This window comes from Egretta garzetta, unplaced genomic scaffold, assembly GCF_000687185.1.
Source record: "Egretta garzetta isolate BGI_Z169 unplaced genomic scaffold, ASM68718v1 scaffold50, whole genome shotgun sequence".
NCBI classification, from domain to species: Eukaryota; Metazoa; Chordata; class Aves; order Pelecaniformes; family Ardeidae; genus Egretta; species Egretta garzetta.
Genome location: NW_009258613.1, coordinates 606,873 through 618,971, shown reverse-complemented (window position 1 = coordinate 618,971; position 12,099 = coordinate 606,873). Strand labels below are relative to the sequence as shown.

At 40.2% G+C, this 12,099-nt stretch overlaps 1 protein-coding gene across 1 annotated transcript in view; it reads right to left on the bottom strand.

Moving 5' to 3' along the window:
• Positions 1-11,723, bottom strand: part of LOC104134440 (NSE2 (MMS21) homolog, SMC5-SMC6 complex SUMO ligase) — a 78,381-nt gene extending 66,658 nt beyond the window's left edge. Inside the window, exons 1-2 of the mRNA XM_035903433.1 lie at positions 11,655-11,723; positions 3,823-3,976 (exon numbers count right to left, since the gene is read on the bottom strand). Of these exons, the coding sequence (XP_035759326.1) occupies positions 3,823-3,976; positions 11,655-11,723 (223 nt within the window). The remainder of the gene's footprint in view (positions 1-3,822; positions 3,977-11,654) is intronic.
• Positions 11,724-12,099: the final 376 nt, after the last annotated feature.

Below are 12,099 nucleotides of genomic sequence, written 5' to 3'. Positions count from 1 at the left end.
CTGTTCACATAAAACCTGTCTGACAGTGTTTTGACACATACCATCAGAGGTGGAGATTTTGCATCGTTTTGCAAAAATTCCAGCTAAAGTAGCTGCATAATGAAGGCTCACAGATTGAGGGAAAACGCCTGAAAACTGTCTGAAAAATGAGCAGAACAGAAATTGCTCAGAGGCATGATATCATCCTTACTGCCACAGAGATGCACTCTCCCAATTTCATTTCTGCATCTCAGCTGCTGCTGAAGTTCAAAGCTAAGAAGGTCTCCTTCCCGCAGAACCGCCTAGAGCAGAGGACACGCTGAAGGCGATGCAGTGCCTTTCCCCTCCCCAAAATTCGAGCTACCCACCGCACTGCATGTCACCTCTCAGGTGGCAGGGAACAACCTTGCAGCTCCCTTTCATCGCTGTGGCAGCAAATACCACGAGAGACAACGTATTAGCTTTCTTAATTTTCTGTTAAAATAAGGTTATATTTAACTGCTTCACACTCTGCACCGTAAAAACTTTGTGTCAGAGAAGTTTTTCTCCTTCGAATCCTAGTGGATGTCTAAGCAGCAGGACAACAGGAGAATATAGCATTTTCTTCTTCACCAATTCTAGAATACAAATGTCAAACTCTGCTTAAGAGAGATGTAATGATTAATGGTAACTCATCATGGAAGGCAAATCATTTCAGCATCTACCCCGTCTGCTCCTTTGAGATAGAAAAGGCTGGGAAAAAAGAAAACTCCAGGAAAGCTCCTCTGAGAAAACTTGGCTGGAGTTTTGGTATTTTATCTGATTTAGCAATAAAACCAAATCCCAGGAAAGAGCTAAAAATTGGACGATACTGTATATGCATGCTTGAAGCAGGCCAGCAGTACACGCCAAGTTGTGTCCAAACCTGACAAAACTAATAGCTGAGAACAAAATATCAACCAGGTAGCTGTTGATGAAGTTATTGATATATGTAACTCACACCAAGTAGTTCTAAAGTGTGTCCCGAAATTTCCAGACACGTTATAATAAGCTGTATTATGGCACCTCTATTGTAGGACTCATGCTTTTGAAATCACAACTCATACAGGACAAGCTAAAGAATACGCAGATGACTTGATTTAAGCATGGCCGCTGAATATTTAACAGGGTGACCTTAATGTTCTCCTTATAAAAGAAAAATAAACCAACATGCACACACAGTGTGCTATAAGGTAAATCACCAGTTTACTGAAACTAGTAGATGTCTTCCACAGATTTCATGAACCTTCAGATCGGCTGGTATGGCAATCCAGAAATTCCTACCTCTGAGCCCACTCTTTCTCTACAGTAACACTACTTTCTCACAGCCTATGTGGCATTTTAGATAATATTGACAGTGCTCATACATCTCAGCATAGTAATTTACTATGTAGAGCCCAACAAGAAGAGGCTTTTGGTACCAGATGGAGTACATGTGTTGGTTTATCACACAAAGATGTTAAGGACAGAGGCCCTGATCCTATAAGAATGTGGATATCTGTCATTTTTAAGCTTTTGAATAGATTTGTGATATTCAGTCCTGTGGGTCTTTTTAAAGGCTAGCTATGAGTGAGAAAAACACACAAAAGGAGAGAGGGAGGATAAGGGTAATGGCAAGAAGATCACATAACTACAACGAATAGAGAAAGTAGACAGTCTTACTGGTTCCAGGTCACTGTATCATATAGAAGCAAATTCACATATGTGATTATAAATAGACTCCACTGATCTTCAGTCACCCGTTATTAGTCAAGAATTTCTGGGAGCCTTCCTGGTAAAAGAGCCTTTTGACGAGGAAAGTAAAGTAAGAAAGTGACTTTATGGTGGATCAACAGATTATTTAGGCAGAAGAGACAACACTGATACAAGTTTAAGGCAGCATAATTGTGCTTGCTTTGAAAGACTGACTTTGAATTTTCCACCTCTTTCCTATCTGCAGACCTGCGGTGGCATTTAGTTACCCATTTCAAAAGAAGGTGGGCTGAACCAGGCTGTTTATCTGAATACATGATCATTATATTGCATCCAAGACTGTGAAAGCTAACGAACGATTTTCCGTTCAACCTTTTAAATTGCATTAAATGCTGCAATAGGAGCAAATGTGAGGGATTTACCTCATCAAAAACATCATGAATTCTACAGAACCCAAGCTGACCCAGCTGATCAATAGTCCATGTACTCAGCACAGTCCATCCAACATCATCAGGCATTTCATTTTGGGCACAGTCTGACCTCTATACACAAGCAAAACAAAAGTCCAAGTGGCTAATAAGACAAGTCTGGATTTCAGGCAGTAGTAGCAGAATGATGTCCCCATTTGCTTTTTTTCTTTTAAAACATAACTCTTATTGTCCTTATTTAATTTGGGTTTTTTTCAACAGGTCTGCCAGTTAGAACTCAGTCCCATAGCCTGAGCTGAATCCATTACTAGAGCATACACCCCTTCCGCAGGCAATTACAGGGTGGAAAGTAAATCCAAAGTCAGTTATCAAGATTTTATCTTCTCAGTTACAAACACCTGGAAATAAGGAATTACAACATAATGGTGGGACAGTAATAATTTTATGGTTATGTAGGGAGTGAAAATTACACTCTTTTGTGGTCTGCAACTTGCTATTTTCATTCACAGAGTAGTGCCAAGAGCCTATTAAACTCAGAGATCAGTGCTAATACTCAAATCCAGAATCTGAAAAAAACATAAAGATGGGAAACAAATATATTAAGCCCTCAAGCTCTAATCCTAGGGAGTCTTGAGATATCAGATCTAAAATTCACCTTGTCAAGCATGTCCTCACACTTCATAAATCTCTCCAGGGAAGTAATCCAAAGTCCAGTGAAGTCAGCGGGAAAATTCTTTCCGCTAGTTTCAGCGGGTTTTGGATAGGGCTCCAAAAAAACAAAACTCAAGGAGAGCTACAGGAGAGCATCCAGAATATCATTTTCCAATGGTATAAATCATTAATCTATGACTCCTGAAGTTCCTGAGATACCAGTTTATGTCGAAATCAAAATGTAGGGTGGGAGGGAATAGGTACAGGGGTCAAGGGACAGTAAGCAGAATAATATGATTTCAAAACATAATCATGATTGGGGAAGAACAGCACAAAGAGTGTTAGAGCCCGTGAACTTTCCTGGCAACAGTAATCAGTGATATTTTAATGGCTGCTATGTGTGCAGGGCAATAAAAGCATAGAGTTCTGTTGTGTGGCATAAATACTAGAACTGTTCACTAGAACTGTTCACTCTCCAACTTTGCTGGTCATTCAAGCACAAATAACTTCAAATTTTAACACTTAATAAATCATGTGAATTAAGAAAACCAGATTTTAACAAGTTGCAGTGTTACATGGTGCATGCATAGAAGCTGTAAACCTGAGAACACACAGAGTAAGCATTTTCCAACAATATAGTTCTACGATTAAAGCAAAGGTCTTCTTAGAGTTGCAACACATCCTAAGTTGTGAAACAGGAGCAATTTGTTTAAGTGACAAATGAAAACAGCTTACCTAATGCCTTTAGAAGATCCTATCAATTAAGAAAAAAAATGAAAAAGTCTTCAATGAAAAAGCCCACCTTACGAAAAAAAGAAGCGAAGCAAGATTTTCATGATACTTCTATTCTAGCACAGCAGGAACTGTGGGAGCCTAAATAAAACTACCAAGGTAAATACACTGGTGCTTTTTTCTACACAGATATCAATTTTTAAAAGTTTTTAAACAAGAACACTCACCTCAGTTTGAGCCATAACTGGCAGTTCTATATTTTAGGGCAGTCACATCTTACTATTTAGCATGCAAAGAATCTATTATTTTAAATAAGACTTACATTGTTTTCTCATCTCCTTAAGTTGATCCTTAAAATACATGTATTTTTCATTCCTTTGCAAATCTGAGTCACTGTTCTTGCTCTCCAGTGCAGTAAATTTTTCTTTTACTAAATTTTTTAGATCTGGTATATTTTCTGGTTTTTCTCGTTTTATCTGTAAGGAATAAGAAACAGAATGTTATTTATTATGGCACATATTTTAATACAAAGCAAAAGCCGTCAAGCAAAAATTCATAAGCATAATCTCAGTTTCTTTGGACTGCAGTTAGGTTTCCTGCTCTGAAGCCATAACCTCCAGGTTATTATTTATTTCAGCAAAAGTAACTATAAAGTGAATTGTTTCAGTGTCATTTCACTCGGTTGCTGTACGCAGAGTGTTGCTCACACTGAATATAGGGAAAACAGAACCTCTGCAGTCAAACTCGATTCCATGAGTGGTAAAGGTCAACGTGTTAACAACCACCAGCGTAACCCTGAATGTGAATGAAACTGTGTCCAAAAAAGTGAGATGACTGAAAAACAGAAATAACTTTTTAAAGAATTTTCAAAGCTTCCACTCTCTCACCATCTCTGATTCAGCTTTTCAGAAGCTTATAATCTACAGGGATGATTAGTGTGATAACACCAGCAAAAGCAGTACAGATAGCTAACGTAAAAGGAAACCACCTCAATTTATTTGTCCTGTGTGAACAAGAAGCATTATGCTGTACAGGCAGGCAAGAACACAGTTTCTTGAAAAGCACTTGCCTACAGTAATTGTATCTGGAATGATCTGAAGAATAAATGGCTGGAAATAAAAGGCAAGTCACCACATAAGCAATATTAAGGTACTCCAAGAATGCAAAAAGCACTTTGGGAACCCACAAAAAACAATAATTAGAGTTTCTCCTTTTGTTTCTCAAGCCAGCATTAAATTCTAGGGAACTATACCTTTGACAAGTCTTCATAAGAACTAGCTTACAGGTGGTGGGCTGGGGACCGTACTATGCAACGATGATCAGCAACAGCACAAACTCTGAAAGAAGGCAGACATCTTTCAAATCACAGATGCATAGAATGGTTTGGGTTGGAAAGGGACCTTAAAGATCATCTCATTCCAACTCCCCTGCAACGAGCAGGGACACCTTCCACTAGACCAGGTTGCTCAAAAACCCATCCAAACTGGCCTTGAACACTTCCAGGGTTGGGGCATCCACAACTTCTCTGGGCAACCTGCTCCAGTGCCTCACCACCCTTGTAGTGAAGAATTTCTTCCTTATATCCAATCTAAATCTACCCTCTTTCAGTTTAAAGCCATTACCCCTGGTCCTCTCACTGCACAGCCTTGTAAAAAGTCCCTCTCAAGCTTTCTTGTAGGCCCCCTTTAGGTCCTTAATGCTAAGCATTTTCCAAACCAGACAAAGGTTATTTCTAATCTATCCTATCCCAAAAATGTCAATCTGAAAAAAAGGGAGGAAAGCACCATTTCTACGGAGCTACTCTTCCCCTACCGCACACATTCAGTTCTGCCACTCACCAGATACCACTGTACTAGTCATTGTGAAAGACAGGAAAAGAGCCTACTGAGAAAGAAAAGGTTCACTTCATCAAATCGTTCACAACTTCCAGAGCTTACGGAGATGTTGGAAATACTACAGAATGTATTTTATTTCAGGTGCCAAAGAAATAATAAATGTTCATGTAAAAATGGACTTTGCAGATATATAAAATGCTACATACCAAGAAAACTTTACTTTCCTTTAAATCAAAGCAAAGCAATCCATAGAGTGATTATTTCTTCCAACAGTTAAAGCCAGTTTGGCACATTTAATTTAGGCAGATACAAGTTGTGGCAAGAGGAAAAATAAGAAAAAAAACATGCACTGCCAGGTGATAGCATGCCGTTTTCAAAGGCACCTGGAGATAAAAGATCACCCACCACAACATCCAACTGTGAATGGGAAAGACTTGGGAATACCTTGGTACCAAAGGAGCACAGTGACTACAGAAGACCAACAGCAGGTCATCGCAGATGCTCAGGCTGCTGCATAAAGACGAGCAGTAGCACACAGTCCTCATCCTATGAAACTTGACAAAAGGAGCAAAGGAAAACAGAACATCCAGTGCCCAGGGCAATGCGGGTGATCGTATGCACTCGATTGATTTGCCTGTGTCAGCACCACAGCAACCAAAACCAACGTTCTTCAGTACTCAGCTGAAGAAGAAACTTGGCCATCACAAGAAAGCCATTACTAAATCCAAATACATTTAAAATCCAACACATTATAAAACAATGATTTGATTTGGACATGTAGCGCAAACATACTCCTTTCTGCAACAACTCAATCAGGCTGTTTTTACAGACGTTCTCTCTTTAACATAAAAATAACATATAAACACAGGACCACATTCACAAGCATAGCCCAAATAAGAACCCATCACTAAGACCTGCCCTCATCACGAATGAGAGCACTATGGCCAGATACCATACAGAAGATCCAGCTCTGTATGCTAAAAAAATAACCAAGTACTTCTAAGTTGCTGATACTCACACAAAGAATAAAAGAAATGATGTGGACATTCATTACAGACATCCATCTGTAGCAAAGACAACGTCAATAATCTTTTCCTCTCCACAGGGACTATGTTACACATCGATATAGTTACATCAGGCTCTTTTTTTATCTTTTTCTTGGCTCATGGAAGATTTGAGTACAGAAATTCACCAACGTAACATCTTCAATCATACTCTCAGAGTGAGAGGTGAAGAAAAGGGCACAGCCAATGTTAGTTCAAACAGTGGTTCTCTCAACTCCCACTTCCAGAATTAAAGGATTTTACATGTGAGCAGAAAAAGAGAAGGAACTGTAACTTATACTGTTACGTTAGCAAAAAGGACAGATGTTTGAGAAGCTGCATTATATGCACCCGAATAAGCTTTGCCCCTGCCACTGTGGAGCTACAAAAATTTGCATGTAGACATCTGTACTAACCTCAAGGGAACAATTATTCAAAACCCTCCCTTGACTACATAACTATAATCCCACGGCTTGCTGCCATATATCTAACAAGTTAAGAGCTAGCATGCTATTTGCTAAAGGCAGCATGAACAATTCCACCAGTTAGCAAGAAAAAAAAAAAGTCTTTCACACCAGCTATTTTCCCAACAGCAATGCATTATGTTGTGAGGGTAGCCCAGCAATGCAGCACACGTGACATAGGCTCAGACAACCATAGGAACCTGAAGAGTCAGATGAGAGAGATGCTCAAAGAATGCTCTTTCCTGTAGTTTAGCTCCTGTCACATTTACAATTTAAATTCAGTTTCAATTCACCTCCAGATGATTGCTTTCATTAAAAAGATTAGTAGAGACACTATCCCTGACCACACTGAATACTGTACCATCACGTATGCTATTACTGAAATGCCAGGTAGACCTTCTGGAAGGTCAACACATCACAGGTGAATAATAAGGCATGTCCACCCACCATAATAATAAGAAAATACGTTTGCTGTGCACAAGCAATTTCTCTTTGGTGCTGCATATCCTGTTCCATGTAGAGGGTTGAGGATGGTCTAACCCAACAACATAGATGAAAACATATGAAAGAAAATGTGACATCAGTCCTGGTTCCTTGCGGTGGGACAGAATTGCAACATCTTACACACTGCATCAGCACAACACCCTTACAGGTACATTACAGCTTTCTTCAGTTCTCACCACCCACTCCTACTCTACAGATTCATGATGGATGCAGCGATGATGACATCAGCGTAACAAAATGTATGACGACAACACAAACAGAGCATATGGCTAAGGGACAGGGCAAAACTATCAATATTCAGGGCAACAAGTTGGGGTCATAATTCTTTTGGGTCTCAGCAGCATGTCAGACAGATGCTTACTAGCAAACCTGAAGCCATTGGCATCTTCAATTTGTCAGTAAAAGTTACTTCACATGGGAACCATGAAAGAGATGTTAAGCAAACAAGTGTTCGGTTAGTAGCACTGTCAGCCAAAACCAGCAGGCTAAGTAACACCTTGCAGTCATTAGTCAATCCATTGAGAGTTACATTGATTTTGAAATGGGGTGGAGGCATACACACCCTACAAAGCATCCTGGAAATGACATATAACTATGAACTGGGAGTGTTCAGGACATATGGTGAAAAGAAGTATCAGTCACAACAGCTTGTTTACAGCAATAGAAAAAGCAAAAGCATCTGCTGTGCCAGTCCCATAGCAGGAAAGGATCACATGGGTATTTACATGGGAGCTCAGCAGTAAGAGGAAGAACAGGCACATTACACATGATAATTAATGATACTCCATGCCTGATCTATCAGCAGTGCCGATAGGAAAACACGTTTAGAAACACACAAAAAATAATTGTTTAGAAAAATGTAGCTGTGGTTTACCTATCAAAAGATATATTTGCTCATGGCAACACACGCCACACCACCTGGTCACAGCTGGTATGTCCAAAGAGGTTACTGCGTTTGATGGTCAATGCTTATGAAATGAGCCAGTTCATGGCAGGTCTTTGACTTCTGCCAATATCTATCTGCAAGGATCAGCCTTCCTTCTGTAGATTCTTTCACTGGTAGTGTGTCTATTCCATGCATAAACCGTTAGACTATGCCTCCAAAAATCCAGCTCTTTGAAAGGCCAGCTTGCACAGCCTAAGATAACTGTAAACTCAGGGTGTTCTAAGGGGCAATCTGGGGAACTTTTTGTTTCATGAATTACCATAGCCACCAAATGGGTAATAAATTATTCTGTTCCAGACCAATCCCAGAACCAGTGAGGTCAAAGGTACCATAGACTAAAACTGGACCAGCATGCAGTATTAGTCTGCACACAGGAAAGGATCAGTGTCTAAAAAGGCACTAATTAGCGTAACTCTGCATGCAGCATTGCAGCATTTAGTAATTTGTCTTTCCCAGTATTATGTCCCAAAACACTTTACAAACATTAAAGAATTTAGCCTCAAATGCCTGTTGTGACATATGTACCATTGACTGTGTTTTACAAAGGGGAGACTGTGGCATGAAGAGATGAAAAATTTGGCCTAGGGTTGCCCAAGGAGACTGTGGCAGAACCAAGAATAAATAAATCCCGGTTCTGTGCTTTCAGCACAAAGCCATCCTTTTCCCTTCTCCTTTAGCTGAGGGAAAGTTCAAATTAGCACGTGCATTTGGTTCACTCTCTACAAAGAGGCCCGAAACAGTTTGTGGCTGCTTGGCAAACTTTGTGATAAAAGAGCGGCATTCTGTGTACCACAAAAATGCTCCACTGGACTTTGCACATCACTGGTTCAGCATGTGACACTCCACGGTTATTTCTTACACTTTTCTTGCTTCTCTCACTAGCACTGAAGTCCTTTAGCTGCATGTTTTTAATCCCCTCACTGTTCCTAGGGCACCCTCTCAGGGCTATCTTCTATGTCCTTTGGGTTTTGGGAGTCTGTCAGTGCCATCCATTTTATTTCTCAGAAATTTCTTGCCGCACCTGAACCATGCTGAGGTTTCCTCAAACCAGTGATGCAATCTGCAAAGGAACTATCTTTCCAAAGCATTCAGAATTCTCACCTTAGTCTTCCAAACCATACCTTATGTGTTCCCTGTAATTTAATCCCTACAAAAGACGGACTTTTAAAGTTTAATTTATGGATATTATTGACACTTGGTATTTGCGAGGCGAAGAAACATGCCTGCTTGCTAATGATCTTTTTAATGACCAAGTCAGCTGACACGGCGGAATGTCTTCATTTTCCAGATTCTTTGTTGTTTCATGTATGAACGGGAGGGCCATTAGTCACTCAGTGCTGAGGAGCTCAGGGGTACGTAGTTCCCTAGATATTTATATCCTTTTGGGACAACCTGAAAAAGGATTCACTGGTGTCTCCAGCTAACTCTAAACTCATAGTGATTTAGACTATTTACACTACAGCCGTGTGCCTGTGCACATGGTTACGGAACACTGATAGCAGCTCTCTTTGAATTCGATATTGTAAAGGAACTCAGTCAAGATTTTTCAGACAGACAACTTCAGGTACTTTGGGACTTGGGGTGAACAGCCTAAGACATCCCACAAAGACCCAGTTTTCAGAACCTGGGCATCTCATGCTTTCTGAATTGACATCACTTTCAAATGTCTGACCCAGACGTGGACCTATCTAAAACTACTTATTTCGGAGAACAACTGCCAAGAATTGGCTGGCTATAGCAATAAGTACGGACACTGTCAAAACAGCCTCTCTGAGCATCTCCCATCAGATAAAAATAACTATTCTTCCTTTATTTACATCTGCTATGCAACAAAACCGACCAAAATGCATGTCACGTATCTTTCTGGTTGAACGATTCCTACCTCCTATTATTTCATCCTTACCTCACTAAATAATTTATTATTACAAATATGCAGCCTTTCAACATGCGCATTTGTTTTACCTCAGGGTTAAGTCAAAGTTTGCTGTGATTATTTATTATAACCAATTTTTTTTTCACTGAGAGGGAAAATAACATGGGAGCTAAGTAAATTTGTGGGTTGAGTCACCCATACACTTTGTGAATCATGTGAGAACCAACTCTAAGTGAGTCACCACTGTAACTGAATCAGGCTGCAAAATTTTAGCTCAACCTAAACAGTCATTTATTATTCTTCAATGGCTGGATTCAAACCCTTAGCGAATATCAGATCATTTGTTGATGCACAAATAAAACACGGCTCTTGGAAACATCGGCAAGGGCGCTCAGAAAGGATCTCATCATTCAGCAGCTTGAGCTGCACCAGTTTGAGCAGAGCTCTGCTGCAGTCAGGATTGCCTACGGGCCCACATCTGAGTCAGGACCTGCAACACCTCTCTACATCGTGGCTGCAGGGCTGGGGCTCCAGTTGAGCAACACCTTCGCAGACAATTGTGAAACGCCGAGAGAGGCATATTTACGAGGGCTGACCCATACTTATGACACATCCTGCCTATTAAACCGGGCCAGCACAACAGAAAATGACTGTCAGCACATTTCAAATATCCCCAAACTCTGCCAGAGTAACAGTCTGCAGGTGAGGCAGGGTTGCCGTGGTTCAAACGCAGCGTGGCAGTATGGTGGTTGCGGCTAAGGTGTCCCCCGTAAGGAAATTGTTTGTACCTTCCACGGTTTCCTTCCCCTACTTGGAACACAGCTGGAGATGTTTAACCTTTATAAAGAAAGTCAGCACAGGGGGGCACACACTGCTTCCACGTATACTGGGGTACATCCAAAACTAACTCCTCACAAGTTGTGGCACATTAGGCTTGTTTTGGTAAGGCTAGAAATGGACTTTGGCCTGCCCTGTTTGCTTTCTTCCTCCTGTTTAGAAAGGAACCATATATCCAGAGTGGGATTAAAGTAAATGAGCACCAGGTGAAGAAACAAAATCGCCTGGGCGCAAATGCAAAGTTTATAGCCTGAACAGTATTTCTTGGGGTTCCCACCTCTTACACATTTCACCTCAGGTAAAATTTTTTACTCTGCATGTGTTTTAACAGAAAAAAAAAAAAATGTTCTTTATATCTTCCCCAGTTACTCACTATGGTAGAGACAAGTCTGTGAACATCGTTTCATTTCTCCCCAAGACCTCTTGTGCACTGCTTTGTAAAGTGCAAAGGGGTAAAAAGAAGAAATGAAAGGGGATCTTTATTTAAATACCAGTATTGAAACCACTTGCTGCCAATAGTGTAAAACAGGCTCTTAAAGACAGCAATAAATGTGAGCATTAGAGGCGAGGTTTTCCCAAGGTACCATAGTGAAGAAAGTTAATGGATATTTAGCACCTCAATCCCTTCAGCATTTCTGAACATCCAACTTGCCTGTGGTTTGCCGTGAGGGTTGAACTGAATTTTCTTAATCCTTTCAACCAAACAGAAGTCTATCTTCATCTTGTTTCTCTGTAGTTTTTCAATATATGAAGTATGAATACAACAACACAAAAAATTCTACAGTATTTAGGAGACATTTATGAAAACACCTAAAAAATACGGTTCAAGAAACAGCAGGAGAGCAAGTAAATAAATTTACTAATCCCCTTTTCTCTATGTAAAGTTCTACCACAAACGTAGTTTATATGCAAGCTAATCTTGGTGCACTAGGGGTATACAGCATCTTGTCCTAAGTAGTTTTGCCTGAGCACAGATTAAGGCCTGTAACAGTAAAAATAACTATTCTTATAAAAATGTTGCTTTGTTTTAACAGCATGTTAGAATCTGTGAGGCAGATGGTGCATCTGTTTTAGCAAGGTTGATTCAGCAAATGCAT